Raw genomic sequence first — 22,176 nt, forward strand, 5'->3', positions numbered from 1 at the left:
ATGGACTAGATGTTTAATGTAATAATTAATAAAGCATTGAAATGATAATTTATTTTTTTTTTTTTGATGAGTAAATAAGGCATATATTTATGACTAGTAGTATATGTGTCACAGATAATAACTTCAGCATTGATACTGACATTGAAAGTGAGCTTAGTGACACTTTTTACATGAACTTTACCGTTAATGACCAACGGTATTTTATCGAATTTGTCGATTAATGCAAACAGATAATTAAGCAAATTACTTTGTTCAGGAAACATTTTACATGTATTGTGGAACAAAGTAAACAAAAACCTCAATAAATTTTCTTATTTATAGTTATATATATTATTGTATGCAGCAAAAAGGTTCTTAAAAAAAAATGAAAAGTTGTTTGTAGATAACACAGACAAAGTATACTTACATATCCATGCAAAATTAATGCAAACAGATATAATTTTTTTAATTTTAAATAATAAAACTAACTCATTAGAAACATATTGTTTATTAAACTTTGTACTGTACACAAACACGATAAAATTGCATCCAATAACAAATTGAGAGAAAGAAAATGGATATTAATCGCTCTTAGAATGTGTGTGCAAATTGGTGGGGTTTTCATCCGGCGATGATGAGTTGCCATTTCCCTTGACGGTGAATGTAACGTAGTACCGTTTGTTTTGATCCAAACGATCCGTTGGCAGTGATATGATTTGTTTGTCCGGTCCATGTGTCAGTTCCAATGTAACAGCTTTTTTCGGATTGATCGTCGGCAGGAATCCGGTGCCAGGCTTGCACGAATCCTCGAATCCTATTTTCGGGATAGAATGGTGATCCATTTTAGGCACTGAAATTGCCAAATTATGGACATTAACTAAATGTGTGTTTACATATGAGAATATATAATGTAAATCTAATAATTAAAAAATTATACACTGCTTAGGGTAATTTAAAAAAATATGAACAAAATAGCATACCATTTGTTGCATAACATGTTAATAATAACGCAAACAGAACATAACCAAGGGAATTCCAACAGAAGAAAATCTCAAAATTAACATTAATCTACAGCCAACCACATACAATATGCAGCGCAAGGCACTCCGGTATAAGCGTGGGTGGTATGAAGACACCGGTTTGTAGTCTTTGTGCAGTGAAGGGGATTCGGCGTTTCCGGCAGTCCCTTCATATATTCTGCACCGTTCTTCTGCAGCTTGCGTAACGATTCGTACAAAAACTTCTCAAAGCTCTTGAACGTATAGTCATCAGCCACATAGCGACCAGCACCTACAGTAGCTGCGCAACTCTGATGGTATGCGTCAATTGCACGTTTGACGAGCATTGCTTCGTTGTGCTGATTGGAACGGATCTGGTAACGTTTCAATTCCAGCAGATGCTGGAAGATTTTACGTTCCAAGTGGTATCTACAAAATGAAGAACTTTATATATAATCTGTATCTATTTAAATGAGGTAACTTTACCTTCTGATATTCGACTGAATGGTCTGGGTAACCGTTTTCATGTTAACTCCTCTGTCCGTCATATTCTTCCATCTATGTACTCTGGTGCTCCTTGGACTGGGTTCAAATCCCGAATCTATCAAGTTGCTGCTCTCGTAATCACTGCCTGCGCTACGTGATTCTCTTGTCTTAGGCCGTCTCTTTGTTCTGCGCCTTCGTAACGAACTGCTTCGACGCTCCTCTTCAAAATCCGAGGCGCTACCACGTTCGTTATCGCTGTATAGCGATGTAAGAAGTGGAGCTGACAGATTCGAGTCCGACCTCGGAATCACACGCAATTGAGCTTTGTCATCGATGTTAGGCAACGAAGGCACCCGAGTTTCCATACTGGATTTTGTTTTTCTTTCGTATTTTTCCAGGCGATCTATCGTTTTGTCACTTTTCGACAGATCTTTACTGCTTACAAGAGTCGGAATTTTGCTTTTCTTCAATTTTCGTTCTTGGACACCAGGTTCTTGTACTTTAGATTCTTCAGATTTTGGTCTGTGTTCTTTGTCTTTACCAGTTTTTGATTTCCGACTTTTTACGACAGTCCTTTTGTCTTCTGTAATTGCCCCGTTATCTAAAATTTGAAAGCTTTTGTGTGATTTGTGAGCCGAGGAACTTGATTCACTAGAAATACTTGTGAGATCTTCGTCCGGAATATCTTCACTTCGCTTTGTTTTGACCAATTTACCTCTCTTCACAGATTTTTCTTTAGATGATTTAATTTTTACTTCTTTCTGACCTGTTTTTTCTGAGACTTCCTCATCGGACTTGATAATTTTTAGTATCGCACCTGTTTTTAAATCACCCACTTTCGTACTGTCCGATATTTCGTCTTCGGAACGGATTATTTGGAGTATAGCCTTGTCCTCAGTCTTATCCAATTCATCTTTACCACTTATCTGATCAACAGATGGAGACTCGGACTGTACTTTAACAAGATCTGCTTTCTCTGCGTTTGTTTTCTCATCATCACCTTTTTCCGTTTCTATAACTGGATCAGGTATGGTGACTGGTTCTGTGGGCAATTCTTCTGGTTTTATCTCTTCTGATTTTTCCCTCAATGATTCTTCAATTTGTTCTTTTTCCTTTAAGAGTTGTTCCTTTTCTTTTACGAGTAGCTCCTTTTCTTTTTCTAGTTGTTCTTTTTCTTTTTCGAGTTGTTCTTTTTCTGTTTCATCTTTTTTCTCAGATATTGTTATAGATTCAATTGCAACCTCTGGGTCTTTTACATCTGCCTCTTCTGTTTCTACAACAGACTTTGCTTCTGGAGAAACGACTTTAGGAGATGCAACTTTTTCAATTTTATCATCTATAACTGGCTTGTCTTTCTCTGTGGAAGTCTGTTCTGTCATCTCCTCTGACACGGGTTGAGCTTTTTCTTGCTGGGTTTCTTTTCTTTCAATTTCCTCTGTAACCAGTTCCCCTAATATTTTAGATTCTATATCACTAACATCCTTTTTGGACTTCTCATTTTCATCAGTTCTAGTTTCCTGTTCAATCGCCTCTTTATTAATATCAATTTCTGTTTTTATCTCTAATTCGTGTTCTTTTGGAGGAGCATGAACTGACGCTTCCACAACGATGTCACGAGGTTCCTCAACATCTTCACTTGTATTGGAAATCATAGACTGTTGATCATGAAAATCAGTAAGTGTTTTGCCATTTAATTTGATCGTGCTTTCGACATTGATCTTATTTTTAAAATTATCAATAACAGTTTCAGTTGTTTCATCCGACGTATTTGTGCTCTGATCCTTTAAAATACCAACTAATTTCTTTCCACTTTTATCTTTAGAACTAGCTTCCCTACTTGAACTACTTTTAATTTTACTAAATTTTGCGCTTTTCGGTCTCTTATCTTTCTCAATTTGAGGAGATTCACTGGGAAGATAAACGTCAGTTTGTGTTGTATCTCGTATCTCACTGCCCGGCTCTATAATAATTTCTTTAGTTTGGTGAATGTTTATCTCCGTTGTGCCATTTATCACAATTTCGTTAGTATAATCCAACTGACTTTTGGAAGAGAGTCGACTACTGCTTTTTCTGGAATCAATTGCAGATGTGTTCGTTCGACTTGTTGACTTGCTACTTCTTCCCTTATCTTTCATTTTGCGTGCTTCTAATTTTTTGGACTTCATTTTTTCCATCTCAATATCGCTTCCTGATATAGACGGTTTCTTTCTGTCATACTTGTAGGCTAACTTCTTGCGAAATGTCTTTCTTCCACTCTTGTCTGTGTCGAGACCATTTTCTCTTTCACTATCCGAGCTAGTATCACCCCAAAAAGTAACGTCATCCCGAATCTGCAGACTCATCGCACTGTTGCCTCCAGCTTGTTGAAATCGTCCGTCTCCCAATCGACTGGCTGGAACTCCACCGTGAACTTGGAGGTACTTAGCGGTGGAACGGAAGCCTCGTTGGAGAGCGCAATCCAACGGAGTCATGAACACATTCTTGGAGGTCCGTAAAATTGGATTTATTTGAGCTCCGGCATCCAACAGAATCTAAAATGAATTAATAATGTTATTAATGAGTAACTTTGAAAAGTTTCGTTATTTAGAGAAGTATAATTAGAACAAAGAACTACTCATACTTTGATTTCAATTTAACGACCTATCAAAGTAGCAGTGGTCAATTTCAAGCTCACACTGACCTTTTCTTTATTACTCATGATTATAAATAGTCTTTTTTCTGAGCAATCAGTCACATGCCCGGAATGTCAAGGCCAAGAAAAACACAAACTCTTGACCTTTGATTTACATTCTATTTATTTCCCATAAAAAAGTGGTCGGCTAATCTAAAAGGGATGCTTATCGCGAAAGGACTTCATAAATTTGCCTTGCCTCAAGGCCAACACTTTCGTGTACGTGGAATAACACTCATACAAAATGCCCTTTCTGGCATGCGAGGTTATCGATTCGGGAATTGCAGATTGCTCGGATTTTTCATTGTCCATTTAATTAAAAATTCATATCCATCCCCTATATGTCACAATGTATTATTCATCGTGTAATTGCATAATGCATATGATGTTTGATATAAGTTTTAATATTGAGGGTGAAGGACATAAAATGTGGACAATCACTGATAAGCACACAGAAAAACGACACTGAATAAATTTAGACTATTACATGATTGTACCTAATTTTATTGGAGACTTATAGTCCATTTTTTTTTATTTTTATATTTATTTTTTTCATTTCAATTAAGGTTTGTCTGATAACACACGCTATGTGAAAGTGATTAAACTGGCGCATTCGCCATTGTTTAACAAACTATTTTCATTTTCATTGTTAAATTTAACTACATATCAATTTACTATTGATGCTACAGTTAGTTAAATGGCGTTAAATTGCGTGACTTTATAGAAGTTTTCCATTATGCTTATTCGTTTCCATTGAGAAAGGTAATTCAGTTTTACTTTACATGCTTTTATCAGCATTAAGTACACAATTATAGTGTCATGGTCTTGACATTGGACGGAGTGAACTTAAGCGACATTGACAAATACTTGGTATGATTGATTAATAGTTCTAACTATTTTAGGGTACTTTTAGACATGAAATTAAATCTGTCTCGTTTATTCCAATACTACTTCAAAATTTAGTAAATCAAAGCATAGTGACAATTTAGTAATTAATCAAATAAATGTTTGACTAATATCAAAAGTTATTTACCTTACACATGTCGGAATTGTCGTGTAGTGCAGCCATATGAAGAGGACACCGTCCATCATTATTGCGAGAATTTACTTGGCTTGGTCTCATCTCCAGCAGCCATTTGACGAGCTCACGCCTCCCTGATGCGGCTGCGTCGTGCAAAGGCAAGTCACCTCTTGCGTTCCTCAACCACAAGTTTGCACCATGCGCTCCAATTAGTTTTACTGTTTCGAATTGTCCTTTAAGAAAACATTAACAAACAAAATTTAAAAAAGAGCTCTTCGATTAAACATGAAAATTTAGTACGTGTAGTTTACCTTTGGCACAACCACAATGGGCTGGACTTCGTCCTTTCCTATCTTGGCGGTTAGGATCTGCACCATGTGCTAGGAGAAGAGCAGTCGCGTCGGCATGTCCTAATAATGAGACGTTATTTCCTATTCTCTAACCAAAATTTATCACCTACTACTATACTAACCAAGGGTGACAGCATAATGAAGCGCAGTACATCCATTAGTGTCAATGACATCGGGAGAGGCACCGCAGAGAGTGAGCAATGTATCTATGGTATCCGTGTGACCGCGGGAGGCGGCACAGTGAAGAGCAGTCAAGCCATCCTTGTCGCAGGCCTCCACATCCGCCCCAGCTCTGATCAGTGCCAGCACCGCTTTCGCGGAACCGGCGCTTGCCGCCCACAACAACGGTTGACGCTTGTCGCCGTCCATCACTTTCACCGAGACGTCGCCGTGGGCCAGAAGCGTCTGCAGTACCTGCATACCCAAGGATGAGTCCTTGTCCTGGGAAAAAGTTTATTAATTGAATTAGTTAAAGAGCTGTTTGTTCACATTGACTCATGATATACAAAAAAGTATACTCACATTTTCAAACTCGAAAAGTAATATTTAAATTTTCTAGCTGTAGCCAGCAGACGTTTACATAAAGTAACAAAACAATATGAGGTCTAGTTCTCGATCTGTCAGAAAATGAACTGTATGGCCTCACAGGCAGCTGGACATTGGCCAATTTGCATGGCAAAAGGTCCCAAAGTCGTTAATTTCGTTTAATCAGAAATCGTAGGCGATCGGTCTACTTTACTCTAACATTTGACCCACTTCGAGCACGTGCCCCTTTTTCGAATTAAAATCAAAACAATTTACGTGGTTCCGATAACGACGCCCAGATTAAATCTGCATCGTAAAAAACGATTTTAATCCAAGGATCGGTGTCACGTTTGGATTTAGACATGATTTAATGACACAGTTAAATATAATCGGTAAATCATTTAAAATTATTTCAAAATAAATTTTGTATATATTATTGACATTTTTCAAATTTGTTATGCTCATGATTTACAGATGTAATTAATGTAATCTGGACTATAAAAAGTTTAATTAGTAATAACAATTTTTCAACATAATATGGTCATTAATGTATAATTAACGTAGTATTTCTGCCCCATGTATAAATTAAATAAAAATATTTAAGATAGCTAATGACTGTTTGTCGTTTGTACAATTTGATTAGTTAATTATTAATTAAGTTTCACTTTCAACTCAAACAAGAATAATAATTATTGATTAGTTTGGGTTATTATGATTGTTCGTTGTTTGTCGGGTGAGAATACATTCACCCTAAAAGTAATAATAGATTGTATTCTATAAAACTATCGTTAAAATAGAGTTATTTTCCAACACGTATATTATTGTAGCATATGAAGTATTTCCTGAATGTTAGTTATTTTATACTTATTTATTAAATTGATCTATTAAATATACATTATTATTTATTTATTATTTATTATGCACGTCGTTGTGTGTTTACTGTATAAACAGAATTAAATAAAATATTACCACAACTCCAATACTGTATTATTATTATTGAGTTATCCATTGTAAAATACATACAACCAAACACTTATATGGAATCACTCAGTATTTACAATAAAGAATTGTTTTTTATGAAAAAAAAATTAGTCGTAAATAAAAAGTGTTTTTTAGATAAAAAAAATGTAAATTCGTGGTAAGATTCCTGCAGTGTCAATTTCACTGCTCCCATGTAGTATTGAAGTGAACTTACTTATTTTCGAAAATTTTATATAAAATGCCTGTTAATGGGGTTACCAGAAGCTTAGAGGGGAAGGAAGGAGTTGGGAACCCTAAATAATAGACCCAGGAGAAGTCTTGGAAGAATCACTACAAAAGTCCAGAACCGTTTTTTACCTCAAATAGCAAAAAGAAATCCCACAACATCCCATCCCGAATTTCAAAGACAACTTTTGAAAACTATAGAGTTAGTGTTTGTTAGGAAAGGATTTCGCGCTCGAGAATTATTTAGCAGAAGACAGTTGAGGATTTCACAACTACCAACCCAAATAGAGTTGGCAGCTTAAGTTGGTGTTTGGAGCATGAAAACTGGATAATTGAAGATTAGCGAAATGTATTATTTTTGGATGAGACCACAATTGGCCTACAATCAGACGATCGGCGGATCCGTGTTTTAAGTGCTACAATCTGTAGTAAACCTCTGGGGAGGTGTTTTCAGCAGAGTTGCCAAAAATTGTTTGGAAATTGAAGGTGTGGCCTTCATGTTTGACGGATCTTAATCCCAGCACTTATGGGATAACGTTAAAAGAAGAATTATAGGTCGCAAAATATACCTGGTAACACTGACAGCTTTAGAAGTATTGGAGACAAAAAGACAATTTAATAATAATTTAAAAGGAAGCATTTCCCGTCGAATTCGTGCTTGCATTGCTGCTAGGGGAAGAAATTCACATTTTTGGTATTTTGTCTATATAAAATGTGTTTTAATGATTTTGTTCATAGTTTTGTGGTAAAATTGGTTTGAATAAACACCTTTTTATTCTAAAAATACGCCGTTTTTCGTAACTACTACGTGATTCCACATAAGTTTGATTGTGTATTCTTAATAATTCTTAAATTACAAAATAATTGTAAGCGAGGTGGTGGTCAAAAAATGGACATCATGGGCCATATCTTAAACTACTAATCTAAGAAAAAATGTCTAACTAATAAAAGTGATCCTGAAGGAAACCCTTAATATACTTAATATTTTAGAAAGATTTGGCCCTTTTTTGATAATAAATTTCTTATTACCATAACTTCAATTTGGTTGACCTCAAGTTGATAAACTCGGTATCAAAAAAATGAGTTTTTTCAACCATATTTAATATTCTTTACATACATTAGAGGTACTAACAGCACTATAAAATGTTCTTTTTTAAAAAAATTATTAGCTTATTATCACTAGCCTGATGCCAGATAGTCACCAAAATGATTTTGAATAATTACCAATGGAATTAGGGATTCCCTCAAAATATTCACTATTGCCAACCTATTAATATTCTTTAATTAACATTAATTTTCTAAATAAAAACTGTCATGAAACATGGAAAATATACTTACTCCTCCGCACATTTGGGCGGCATAATGTAGGGGATAACCACCGTGGACGTCGGGAGTGGAGACGGGCGCCCCTGCCGCCAGAACAGCGCGCAGTGCCGCCGTTTCACCACAAACTGCAACAATAACAATCAAAACTGGGTTAGAGCCGACGTGTTGGTTTTTCCGCGGAATCGAAAGTGTGCGTGACCAAAGCCCCCGACACTTCTCTAATTGCCGTGTTACCCCCCTATGTTACAATGTTTGGCTACGGCGGGAAATGCACTGCCCTACTTATAAATTTTTTCGATTTCAATGGACGTCCGCTTTAATTGGTTTTCATGATGAAACGGAAACTTGTTTCTATGACGAAAGTTTCGTACTGTGACTTGAAACAAATTAACTGAAGCACACTTTCGAACTTCGTTCATTTGAAAAAGTTTTTTTTGTTTGTTCCAAGGAATAAAACCACCTTTATTTTTAAATATATATAGGTCAGCTAGGTTTGGTGTTATTGCAGACAATAAACTTAATTAATACTCTTGTGTCAAAAAAGAGGGTAATAATATTTTGATAAGAGACCCACCAGCCACTTTTCAACAATACATTTTATTATTTTACACCTTTTTATTTTAGTACTATGAATTTTAGGGCTCTTATCAGGAATATCGAAACAATTTATTTATAATTTGTGTTGCGTGATTTGTAATAATAAAAATGTAAATGTCACGAGTATGTGCCTAACTAAACTGCATAAAACTTAAGATATAAAAATGTTTTAACAAAATATTAAACAACGTTCACCATGTCTGCATTTTACTTTTTGTAGAACACACAATATTTTCCTTAACTTTTCTTATGAACCCCGACCTATATTAACCCAAATCACGGCCCACTAATTTATAGGTCCGAAATTATTTCCGGAAGTGATTTTGTGTATCCCGTCCAAACATTTAAACGCCAAACACAGGAAAGAGAACACAAACTCGAGAGTCACGTATGAAAATTTCCCCTGACCTTAACCCAATCTTCCGGACGGTAAATTACCCTCCTGTGTGCGCTGAAGACGGCAGACACGCATAAAATCGCGATACACACTGGCCCTTATCGAAATAGGTGACCCAGATGGGGTGGTCATGATTGCCGTTTAATCGCACTAAGGAACATAAATAACGAGCCGTTTCTTGAGTGTTTTCATTTGTATTGCTTTTTTTTTGAAACGGGGTCGTATTTTTGTTTAGCACCATTGAACCACTTTCGATGTGTGCAATTCGTGTTAAGTGTCGCGGCCTGGTTTTGTTATGGTGGTCAAGAATTGAGACCCAGAAAAATTCTATCACAATTCTGAATGCTAATAAAATGGTCATATTTATAGAAATTATTGAATATTAAAAAGTGGGATGTACTGCTTAAACTGGATGTCAATACCTTATGTCTAGTATGCAACTGGTCAATCTTATTTTATTCTTTTAATAATTACATACTTTTCTAGTTGCTGCGTATTCTTCTTCTTTCTTGCCAAGATCGAGACAGACAAGAAGAGATGGCTAATAGCTTATGGCTAAATAAGCCAATCGTTTCCTGTATTATAAAAAAATTGCTAAGTGATGTGAAAAAATTCAAAAAATTTAAAAAAAAACGATAACTGGATAATTCGAATCGTTCTTATCGTCAACTGAAATTAAAGTCCAGAAAGAATTGAAACTTAGTGGAATTAGTTCAAAGACTGAGATGATAATTAGTGGATTTTACTAAATATGTAACAGATCAATTTTTACTTGCTTGGAATCATATTTACTGGACCACAGAATATTAGGGACGAGTAGTTTTAAATTTAATTTATAAAAAAGGATGGTTCTGCTTATGTTAAACACTCTACAGGAAAAAAACTGCAATAGAAGTTTGTAGATTGCCACAGTGAAACATGGTGGCAGCTGAATTATACTACTAGATACTTCAATTATTAGACTAATTTATAGACAGATATATAATATATTAAACAACAATTTATTTGTATATATTGAATAAATGTTTCAATATGAAAACGATCCCAAACACAAATTCAAAATCAAAAAGGATATTATACAATATTAACGATAAATTAAATAATACAGATTAAATCTATAAAAACCTCTTTCAAAATTAAAGTTGCTATATTTATGACCACCTGAATTCAGAAAAAAATATGTAACATTTTATATAATAAAAATATACCAGGTTTTATAATACTGTACAAAACAACAATAGTATATTAATATTATTTCAACTATTTACATTAAATAAAAGAGTTATAGCTAAAATATTTAATATTTTAACAAGTTCCTATGTTTTTTGCTGCAGTCAAAGTAATCATTGATTAATTTTGAAAGACTAAAGCTTTGAATGAAAGTTCAGTCCTGGACTAAAATAGAGATTTATTTTTAATGAACTTGAAAGAAGTTGAAAGGTTTAATTTATTTTTATTTCTATGAACATGCAACCATAAGTAATGTTATTATATTTTTAAACACATTATTTTATATGAATATTATGGAATTAGTCAGCTATAAATATTATAGTTATATATAAATTATATAAGTATATAATAAATCAAATTTTGTGCATATTGGTAAGAGTTTAACCAGCCACAAGTGGCGCAATAAATAATTGTGCAATTATGTTCAGATAAGATTTGTACATTAAATCTTCAATATTATTTTTAAAGATACATAATTTAACAATATGTTTAAGACTTGTTGTTGAGAAATGTCAGACTTCATATATTTAAGCTTCAATTTAAAAATGAAAAACCTAATTAATTAAAACTAATTGGAAACATTCTTTTAGTTAACATAATGATAAAACTAGTTTTTTAACATCTCCTTACGTTAATTCATGAAAACCTCACTTCTAAATTAGACATTTAAATAAAAAACGTGCATTTAAACTTTTAATTAATGTACTACCTTACTTACTTATTTTTTATGTTAACACACACTGATTGTCGATGACTTTAAATAGAAGCTGATGTGAAACAACACTGGAAGGTGCGCAAGCGTTTAAGGGTGGTTGGTTAATATAATAGATCTTATCGTCCAATGTTCAAGGGAAATCTCATTGATTTTGTGATTGATCATTATCTTGCCATTTTCACACGCTTTTCTTAGACAAGTAAATTATATGGTAAGCAAAGAACGGCACACAATAAAATGAAAGTAAACATTTTTTCAATGGGTGTTAAAAATAGAAGGATAATCATCATACTTTGATTCGCACATTTTTTTATGCTTGAACAGAAAGAATTTAGAGGCAACTTTTACAGAAATTTTATGTGTGTAATGAAGACTTACCGGTTGCCCAGTGTACCACGGTGTGTTTCTCATTGTCCAAAGCGTTGACATCTGCATTATTAGCCAACAGAAATGTGACTAACTGCATGTTACCGGCAATAACTGCAAGATGTAGCGGTGTAAAACCATCCTCGTCGTGTGTTTCAATCAGATCTGGCGCCGCCATCACCAGAAGATCGGCAGCCTGTGCAGCCCTTATGTTATCGCTGGTACTGGAATAGTGCAACGCCGATTTGCCACTTCGATCCCTCTCGAACAAATTAGTTGACTGAAAACATCGTTTCCTTATCACATATCTTTGTTAATTTGAAATCCTTTCAAAGCCCCATTTTGTTTAACTTGTCGAATTAGTAATAGAAACTTTTCGTTAATATTGTTTACTATTTTGTAACATATCAGTGAACATTATTGTTTTTTTTAGAGAACAAATGATTAATATTAATATTTAACACATAAACATAAAAATACTATTAAGTAATCACAATAATTTATTGATGAGATTAAGTCATATAAAAGTTAATTAAGGTTAAATATTAATAAAACCATAGACGATCACAAACTCAATAGTTAAATAGTGGAAACGCAAACAAACTATTTGGGAGGGTAAGTTGCTATGACAATGACAAATAATGGGTGCATTCAACTTGTTGTCTCGTCGTTCTATCCCCAAAAAAACATTAGTTCATGTTATGTCGAAGAATCAGGAAACATTTTACTCAGGTTAGATTCATTGTTAATTTATTTTGTAAAAATAATATGTATGGATTTTTTACTATTTATTTTTTTATAATATAAATAATATATTTTATTATTGTTTGTTTGCTTATAATTTTTATAAATTAATTATTAAACGAAGCATGATGAATAGTTTTAATTTTATTTTTTATATAAATATTAGAAATTTAATTGCTATGATTTATATTAATATGTAAAATTTTATATACGCTTAATGCTGTAAAATATTTTCCCTCTTTAACAACACAGCTCCGGAATTCATGCGTAACGTGAGTGTACATTTAAAATAAAAAAATGACTATATTTTTTAATTATTGTAAAAATGAAAATCAATCACTTCGTGTTATGCAAAGAACAAGTAGCTACCGCAACCGCAAAACCCACCACTCCAATCGGCAATGGTGCAGACCGTAAAGCACAAAAACAAACGTCGAATTGACGTGCACGACAACTTGTGGGTAGGTACTGACCTGGGCGCGGAGTATACGGCGTACGCGTTCGACGTCGCCCTGCTGTGCGGCGTACATCAGCGTGGAGACGCCGCCGCCGTGGCCGTCGCGTCGTCTCTTCTTCGACGTCGAGCCGCTGCCGTCGGGACGCCGGTGCCGAGCGTTTCGTGCCCCCGTCGCGACTGCCAGAGCGCCGTTCATCACCAAGCAAAGCGTCGCCCCATCCTCACCCCGGGGGTCACGTGGCGTTCGTGCGCCGCCTCGACGGACCTCGCATCGCGACCCGCACTCTGGAAATTAATCGGGTGATTAAACAGAAAAAACAAATACATATAAATAGCCATTTGTCACCATGACCAAGTATTAGAAATGATTTACTGGTTTGGCAATCCGGTGAGTGCAGTGGTTTGTAAGAGAAGAGAAACTGTAAGTATTCTGCCAGTTTACACAAGGTGCCTTCAACTTCAACAAATGCATGTCGATTTACCTTAACTTACCTTAAATTATTGAACCGTTTGTACACTGTTCAAAACTTATAAATTAAACAGATTTTAAAATAAATATGGTTTCAATAAATATGCATAAATTAAAATATTTTTAAAATTATTTACTATTGACCAGATATTCTTTATTAATTATATCTGCCTAAAATATATATAAACTTCAATAGACAAGCTTATTTCCTCACCATTTGGAATTATCTTTTGAAAAATTTAATAATTTTGTCTTTTAATCAATAAAATTAACAATGTTTTAAGGGCTGCATCAATAGAGAATCCCAATGCAATTTTTTACTCTATATATAATAGATAGAAATCCTATTAGGTATACAATAAAATTAACCAACTTCCAACAAAACTGAAACGTGCGATATGAAACAGTTACTGTATGTGGCACATATCGACTTAATTAATAGCAATGAAATTATCCAGATATTCTTTATTAATTATATTAAAGTATCTATCTAAAACATATTTAATAAATATAAATAAGACTTCAATAGAAAAGCTTGTTTCCTCTCCATTTGGATTTAGCTTCTGTAAAATTTAAAAATTTTGTCTTTTAATCAATAAAATTAACAATGTTTTAAGGGCACTATTAATAGAGGATCAAAAATTATTTACTCTACATATAGTACATAGAAATCCTATTAAAAATACAATAATATTAACAAACTTCCAATAAAACTGGGACGTGTAGTAACTGTAAGTAGCATATTGACTTAATTAATAGCAATAAAATTCGGAAGAATATTGACTTAATTAATAGCAATAAAATTCAAAAGAGTTATTTACTATTATACAGGTATTCTCCAACTGAAATTGGCTTCTGTAAAGTTTAAAAATTTTGCCTTCTAATCAATAAAATCAACAATGTTTTAAGGGCACTATCAATAGAGGATCCCAATGCAATTTTTAATTAAGAAAAAAATTGTTCACCCCACATACAGTATAAAGAAATCCTATTAGATATACAATAAAATTAACCAACTTTCAACAAAACTGGGACGTGTGATGTGAAACAGTTTACTGTAAGTGGCGTATATAAACTTAATTAATAGCAATAAAGGAAGAATTATTTAATACTGTCCAGATATTCTTTAATAATTATATCAAAGTTATTATCTAAAACATCTTTAAATATAAATAAAACTTCAACAGACAAATTTATTTCATCTCTAACTGGAATTGTCTTGAAAAATTTTATCTACTATTCAATAAAATCAACAATGTTTTAAGGGCACTATCAACAGACGATCGTAATGCAATTTTTAATCAAGAAAAAAATCATTTACTTCACTTACAGTACACAGAAATCTTATTAGATATATAATAAAATGAACCAACTTCCAACAAAACTGAGACGTGTGATATGAAACAGTTACTGTAAGTGGCACATATCGACTTAACAAATAGCAATGAAATTCGGAAAAACTATTTAAAATTATCCAGATATTCTTTCTTAATTATAACAAAGTTTACATTTAAAACATATTTAAATATAAATAAGACTTCAATAGAAAAGCTTATGTCCTTCTAATCAATAAAATCAACAAAGTTTTAAGAGCACTATCAATAAAGAATTCCAATGTCATTTTTAATCAAGAAAAAAATTATTCACTCCCACACACAATAGATAGAATTCTAAAATTAACCAACTTCCAACTAACTGTAAATGTCTTTTGTATAGTTTAAAAATGTTGCCTTTTGAACATAAAAATAAATAAAATTTGAAGAACTCTGTCAATAGTGGGGACCAATGTGTTTTTTAATTTAGAAAAAAATTATTCACTCCACATGCAATACATAAAAGTTTTATTAGATATACAATAAAACCAAACAATTTCCAACAAAACTGGGACGTATGATATAAAACAGTTACTGTGAGTGGCACGTATCGACTTAATTAACAGCATTACTTCGACCCATTAACAGATAAACATTATTGCATGTTAGCCGAAGAAAATGGAAAAGCGAAGTTTCAGTGCTTGGGACTATTTGAACGAGCAGTTTTCACGTTGCACAATGGGAAGTTCGTGGAAGGGGACGTGGGAACGATCGTGCACTTTAGCCGTCGCATAAACCAAAAAGTGCCACGTGCGAAAGTGAGTTGAAGTTACACGCGAACTGAAACGTGTTTTCCATTTGCCAACTAAACATTCTTACACCAAATTACGATCTCTCGAAATTTCATACTTGTGTATACAAACAATGGTATGTTGTTCTGTATTTTTAATTTCCATTATCAAATTTAATATTTTGAAGTTGGTGAATTTTAGATACAATACAATATTGTGCTACAATTGTACTAAATACAATAATTGTATTGTAGTTCTTCCTATAGTAATAATAATATAATAATAGTTAAACTGTAATATATATTGACGTTAATTTTGTAATTGTTCGTTTCCTATAAATAATTTAAATTTAAATGATAATGTAGATATTATTACAATTATTTATAAAAACACAAGTGCCTAATATAATATTTAACGCTCTACTACATTTTGTATTTTATTACATATTTTCATTCACAGATAACAATTAATATGATTAAACAAACATTAATAATAATAGTTATTTATCCAAATTACTCACCAGCAAAGATTAAATGTATTGGTAAATGGTGACATTTCAAATAACACTTTCACTAGCCATTAATAAACGAATTAGTGAATCTCTTTTCAAATTAAGAAATCGTTTATTGATCAACTAGTAATAAATTTTAATTTTCGCATGATGCATGCCATTAACACACTTTTAATAAACGATTGACAATTTCGTGTCCATTTAAAAAAGCTTCCATACAGCATAGGTAGGTACAATTCCCCCAAATAAACGTCATACACGCGCACCACAAAAAATAATAGGAACTGACAGACGCTAGAAAACATGACTGTATTCACCAGCCAAGTGTTGTTATAGCAACGGCCGTTGCGTTCCTTTACATTCGGTGAATCGAAATTAACCAATCATTTCGGTTATCGAGGAAATATCAATGATTAATTCGGTATCGCGTATTATACGGTTTTTATGATTTTTATTTCGATATATCCTATGTTATTGAGTAATACGTATTACTTATACATAGACGAGGTGGCCGAGTGGTTAAGGCGTTGGACTGCTAATCCAATGGGCTCTGCCCGCGTGGGTTCGAATCCCATCCTCGTCGGATGCTTTTTACCACGTTTTATTTTAATCTTGCATATAATTTTTGTATTTTTTAAATATTCATTATTGTTATCCCAAAAAATAAGCACAATAATAATAATAATAATTTTTTTATAATTTGATTCAAAATTTGTCCATTAAGTAATTAATATTCTGTACGTTTTGTTCACACATCTTAAAAGAGACGGAAATATTACTTTAAATGCACATAGTAGTCTAATATGGTTGACCAAATAGGACTTAAATTATTTATTTATTATTTTCAGTGAGAAGAAAGAAACATTGCTAAAGGACTAAATATTGCTATTGTCTCAAAAAGCTTAAGATGCCGTTGAAGCAAACGTTGATTGAATGAACACAACCAGCAAGGATGTATTTCAGTAAAGAATCCATTGACGTCAAAAAAGAATATTGGAACAAGACTGAATATTGCACAAAAGTATGTTAATTATTCTTTAGAATTTTAGCGAAGAGTCCTTTGAAGTGATAAATCCAAGTTCAACAGAATAGGATCAAATGGTAAACATTATGGCTTGAGGTAACTTTTCTTGATAGGGTATAAGGCCTTGATTGTTGAGTTCTCGATTGGCCAAGTCCGGATCTAAATCCAACTGAAAACTTATAACGATATGAAATCTCGATTAAAACACCAAAAACCATCAAATGATTTGTGGTTATTAATTGAAGAGCAGGTAAATTTTATTTCAAATGGTTGTTGCTGATATCTCGTTTCGCTCTTTATAACGAACAAAAGGGACCCAACAAAATAATAAAATGTATAAATTATTTAATAAATATATAGTTTTTAAATGAGAGCTAAATCTGTGAGCATTTTATTTTATTTAAGTATAAATTTTTTAGCTACAAGATAAATAATTGTAGAAAAAATATAGTGTAATTATTTTAAATAAAATACAAAATATTATCATTAATTAAGGTGTGCATTTCCTACTTAACATCAGTGCTATTTCTCTGGCCACCACTGTATATACAATAAAGCTGTTCTGTTCTAGACAGTGTTGCCAAACCTATTATTTTCCCGTATGTGGTACATTTATCTTACTATAATTTAATCTAAATACTTTAGATATATTATCACCAAATATTCATATCTAATTATTTAATTTATTTACACCAGTAAAAATACAACAAACCGATGAAAAAAGATTGAGGTTACTGTATGTGATTTAATTATCAGGAGGTTGGCTCGAATGCGTCATCACTATTATTCTGTCAAAATTGTGTGTTGTGGACGACAATCATATGAGCATTTTCTTTGTGTACTACAAACTACATAACAACTATGTAACCAAGAATGTAACAGTCAGCAACAATCAAATCGTAACTACGTAAAGACGAGTCGCACCCCCACAATTCTAACAATGTCGTCATATTTACGTGGTTCCCCGAATTATGTCTGGTCAACCACCAGCATTTTGGGTAAGGGTGCCACGGCCACGGTCCATCAGGGTGTTAATAAGGTCAACGGTGAACCGGTGGCCGTAAAAACGTTCAACCACATCAGCACACTTCGACCCATGGACGTTCAGATACGTGAATTCGATGTGTTAAGAAAGGTGAAACATGAGAATATTGTTAAACTCTTGGCCATCGAAGAAGAACAGGAGAACAAGGGGAAAGTCATTGTTATGGAACTGTGTACTGGTGGCAGTCTGTTTAATATTCTGGAAGACCCAGAAAATACATACGGACTGGAGGAAAAGGAGTTTTTACTTGTGTTAAGACATCTGTATGCTGGCATGAAGCATCTGAGAGATAACAATTTGGTTCACAGAGATTTAAAGCCGGGTATGTATGAGATTGCTTACTTAAAATCCTTTTCATGTGTTTACACAAATTTTTTACCATTATATTCTTAATATAGTTCTTAAACATATGTGTGTTCCTATTATGTACATACAAATTAATGCAATATATTTTTAAAAATTATAATTTTACCTTAATAACTTATGGACAAATATCACAATTTTGATTTATTTATCAAAGCCAACAAGAACATTTTTTTACCAGTTGGTAAACATCTTAAGCAAAATATGAAATATTTTTTAAAATAAACTATAAGATATAACACAATAATAAACTTTCCAGCAACATTAATATTTAATTTTATTTTAGGAAATATCATGAAATTCATTAAAGACGATGGAACAACCGTTTACAAGCTGACCGACTTCGGTGCCGCTCGAGAACTACAGGACGGTCAATATTTTCAATCACTATATGGCACAGAGGAGTACTTACATCCAGACATGTACGAACGGGCGGTCCTGCGGAAGCACGTCAATAAAACTTTTGGTGCCACCATAGATCTATGGTCCATTGGTGTTACTCTATATCATGTAGCCACCGGCAGTCTACCGTTTAAACCGTATGGCGGACGGAAGAACAAGGAGACAATGTACCACATCACAACAAAGAAGGAGAGTGGAGTAATATCAGGGATTCAAACAAAAGAGAATGGCCCAATCGAATGGCGTCGGGAGTTGCCAAAGTCCTGTCAGCTGAGTGTGGGACTGAAAAAGATCATCACACCTTTACTAGCTGGATTACTGGAGGCAGATGCAAAAAGAATCTGGTCGTTCGACAGGTTCTTTAGCGAAGTGAGTGCAGTACTTTTAAGAGAACCAGTTAATATTTTCCATGTGAACAAAGCCCAACTGATAAAGGTCTATATTCATCCAGATGAAACTTACTTAAATCTACAGGAATATATCACCGAACAGACTCAAATGGACATGGAGAGTCAGATAATACTGTATCAATCAACACTGTTAAATGAACTGGTGAAAGAAAATACAAGAGCTTGCGGTTATCCTAAAACTACCGAGGAGGAACCAATGTTCTTGTTTAATAAAGAAAATAACAATATTATTATCGAATCGGAAATTGATGTGCCCAAATTTAATGACTTCCAAGTGGTGGTGGCTGTTGAAAGCGACGCCTCTCAAGCTAAAGTTGCCTGCAGTATTGGTCATATATGTAAAAAACTAGTAGAGCGATTTTCTCTAGCCTGTAAATTAATTTGGGACACCATAGATAACTTTACAAAATATATATATGAGGAACTAAAACAATTAAACACAGAAACGGTTCATTTAAAAGAAAAATATACTTTGATTAGGAAATATGCTGAAATTGTTGAATTCTCTCAAAAACTAACAAAATATAAATCCGGCAATTATTTAAATAACCTGGAGGATCTTAGTAAGGAATTTTTGCAAAACACTGCTGTCGGTGTAACGACATTGTATAAAAAACATTGTGTGGAAAATAACTTGAAATTGCAGTGGGAAAGTTCAAGTAGAGAATTAAAATGCCCTTATAAAACTAGAGCGCCAGCCAGAGCGCGGACGTTTGTGGAAAATTTGAGGGACTCGTGGCAAAACCTTGTTAGAGACAGGGCAACCAGAACGCTGTCATACAATGATGAACAGTTTCATATATTGGAAAGGATTAAAATCACTCAAACTATTAAGCGTATGATGGAATTGCTGGAGAAGGAGGTTAAGCCATTATATGAGCAACTGGCAGAAAATTTTGGCGACTGGTATAAAATGGCTCAAAATATCCAACTTAAGGCGGGTATTTTAATAGCTGACGTTGCTAAATATGATGAAAGACTGAAGGATTTCAGTGACGATCTTTCTATAAATAATAGTGATTTTATGGACCAGATTAAGAGTAACACACATTCTAAAAATCCGGTGACAAAAGAAAATAAATCTAATCAGAAGGAGAAAATTAAAAGTATTTTTGCAGAATATAAAAAAACAACCAAAGATATAAAAAATCTTCTAAATGAAAATCGAGAGTTAGCTGGCGAATTGCAAGCTATGAGCATCTTCTACGACGTGCCGAAGTTGTAAATATTTTTGTATTTTACATTATGTGATACTTATTTTTTATTTTATTTCTTATATATGTACGATATACATGATTATTTAATTTTTAAACTTGTTTTATTGACACATTGTCCGAATTTTTGAATCACCTGATTAAATTGAAAGAAATTGTATATCATATCATCAAAAATATATCATTCTTCCAAAGAACTTGCTCTAAGAACAACTCTCACCCTCCTTGGCGTACTCAAAATTAATCAACGAATAAATTCTTGATCCATAGTTTTTCATTCTTCTCAAAGAACATAGTAAGGTGCAAATTTATCTTTGAAGATGTTCTCATATATGTTCAATTATATTGAAATCTATTGATCTATTGAATGAAGTTTGTAAGTCTAGCACAGTTAGATCGGGCATTGTTGTCTACGAAAACGAAACCTTATCTAAATTCATAGTTTCTTGGTTTAATACGAGTAATTCTATGTCTCTAAAGAAATTCCATGTAACTTTGTTACAGAACCACCTACAAAAGCAACAATTGTATTCATCTTTTCCTCATGATATCTCTCACCACATTCAAATATGTACGACTATCCAAGTGATGTAATGTGTACCGAGACGTATCTGTAAACAAACAATTACGCCATTCGGCTGCAGTCTATAAGCGGTGATCGTGTTCTTATGACAACCCGAAACTCCCTGTTGAGGGTGTAAAACCGTCGTCTGGCTCTAAGATCACCTTCATCCAACGTTCTTTAGATGATAAACAGACTTATAGTGATTCCAACGTTTGCACGAAGCCTAAATGTAGAGAACGTGTGATTTCTTCTAGCTGAAATAATTAAGAAACTGACCAGTCTTCTAGTCGCAGTTCGTTGTGGTTATTTTTATGTTTATTCTATATATAAAACGTAAAATAGATTTTAAATACTGACCGTCTAGATCTGCAAATATTTGGATAATATTACTGGTGAACATAATCCATATTAAAAATATTTTTACATCAATTAAATTTAGAAAATTCTAATTATCCACATCCAAAGACACAGTATGGTTGTAGCCTACAATATACTTTTAATTTTCGACGAATTATTAAGATAATTTTATTGACAGCTATCAATGTTCAGATAATTTAGATAAAGCAGATTAAAGAAATAATCTTTAATTTTATAAATAAGACAATTTAAATTATACATATCAGTAGATTAATTTAACAATGTGGTGAGTGTATTAAAAATTTTTGTGTATAATAATGTGAAACCATGACAATATTTCATACCAAAAACTACTTGTGGTCCAACAATGACATCGTTGGAGCAGGGGCAACATCAAAGGTCTATAAAGGATTTTGTAAGAAAACTGGTGATTTTGTTGCTGTAAAATACTACCTCCAAAATAAGTTCAACAAACAACCTTATTTACGCGAGTTCGATATCATGAGAAAGTTAAAACATGAAAACATTATCAAGTTATTGGCGATCGAAGATATAACACAAAAGTCTAAGAAAGTTTTAATTATGGAATTCTGTAGCGGTGGTAGTTTGTATGAGGTATTAAACGAACCTAGAAATAGAAATGG

The 22,176-nt window shown here is 33.2% G+C and overlaps 2 protein-coding genes, 1 long non-coding RNA gene and 1 other non-coding gene across 5 annotated transcripts in view; 3 read left to right on the plus strand and 1 right to left on the minus strand.

Annotated features, from left to right (window-relative positions):
* The window catches only part of LOC126264398 (uncharacterized), a 75,345-nt gene extending 57,758 nt beyond the window's left edge, over positions 1 to 17,587 (plus strand). Inside the window, exon 3 of the long non-coding RNA XR_007547117.1 lies at positions 17,001 to 17,587. This is a non-coding gene — a long non-coding RNA (uncharacterized LOC126264398). The remainder of the gene's footprint in view (positions 1 to 17,000) is intronic.
* On the minus strand, positions 469 to 13,202 carry LOC109595685 (ankyrin repeat domain-containing protein 12). 2 transcript variants are annotated; one of them, XM_049962206.1, is made up of 9 exons: positions 13,085 to 13,202; positions 11,880 to 12,147; positions 8,575 to 8,687; positions 5,628 to 5,946; positions 5,467 to 5,565; positions 5,168 to 5,388; positions 1,464 to 3,994; positions 1,066 to 1,406; positions 469 to 829 (listed from the first exon to the last, which is right to left on the minus strand). In XM_049962206.1, the coding sequence occupies exons 1-9, from the start codon at positions 13,139 to 13,141 to the stop codon at positions 561 to 563; spliced, it is 4,218 nt and encodes a 1,405-aa protein (XP_049818163.1). In that variant the 5' UTR covers positions 13,142 to 13,202; the 3' UTR covers positions 469 to 560. The 2 variants fall into 2 exon arrangements, 1 of the variants encoding a protein (XP_049818163.1); XR_007547114.1 differs by having other exon boundaries at positions 708 to 829; positions 960 to 1,406.
* Trnas-gcu (transfer RNA serine (anticodon GCU)) lies at positions 16,654 to 16,735 on the plus strand. Its single transcript has one exon. It is a non-coding gene; the product is annotated as a tRNA-Ser (tRNA).
* A 144-nt stretch (positions 17,588 to 17,731) lies between the features above and the next one.
* LOC109595698 (serine/threonine-protein kinase TBK1) lies at positions 17,732 to 20,708 on the plus strand. The gene is made up of 2 exons (XM_020011115.2): positions 17,732 to 18,543; positions 18,871 to 20,708. Exons 1-2 carry the CDS (start codon positions 18,117 to 18,119, stop codon positions 20,619 to 20,621), a joined length of 2,178 nt encoding a protein of 725 aa, XP_019866674.1. The 5' UTR covers positions 17,732 to 18,116; the 3' UTR covers positions 20,622 to 20,708.
* Positions 20,709 to 22,176: the final 1,468 nt, after the last annotated feature.

This window comes from Aethina tumida, chromosome 1 (assembly GCF_024364675.1).
Source record: "Aethina tumida isolate Nest 87 chromosome 1, icAetTumi1.1, whole genome shotgun sequence".
Taxonomy (NCBI): domain Eukaryota; kingdom Metazoa; phylum Arthropoda; class Insecta; order Coleoptera; family Nitidulidae; genus Aethina; species Aethina tumida.

Excerpts from the sequence above, each read along its gene's own strand:
- LOC109595698 (XM_020011115.2), top strand. The coding sequence starts at position 18,117 with ATGTCGTCATATTTACGTGGTTCCCCGAATTATGTCTGGTCAACCACC. Across the intron at positions 18,544-18,870 it reads TCACAGAGATTTAAAGCCGG|GAAATATCATGAAATTCATT; the intron begins GTATGTATGAGA and ends ATTTTATTTTAG.
- LOC109595685 (XM_049962206.1), bottom strand. The coding sequence starts at position 13,141 with ATGTACGCCGCACAGCAGGGCGACGTCGAACGCGTACGCCGTATACTC. Across the intron at positions 5,947-8,574 it reads CCGCCCAAATGTGCGGAGGA|GACAAGGACTCATCCTTGGG; the intron begins GTAAGTATATTT and ends ACTTTTTCCCAG. Across the intron at positions 1,407-1,463 it reads ATTCAGTCGAATATCAGAAG|ATACCACTTGGAACGTAAAA; the intron begins GTAAAGTTACCT and ends TTCATTTTGTAG.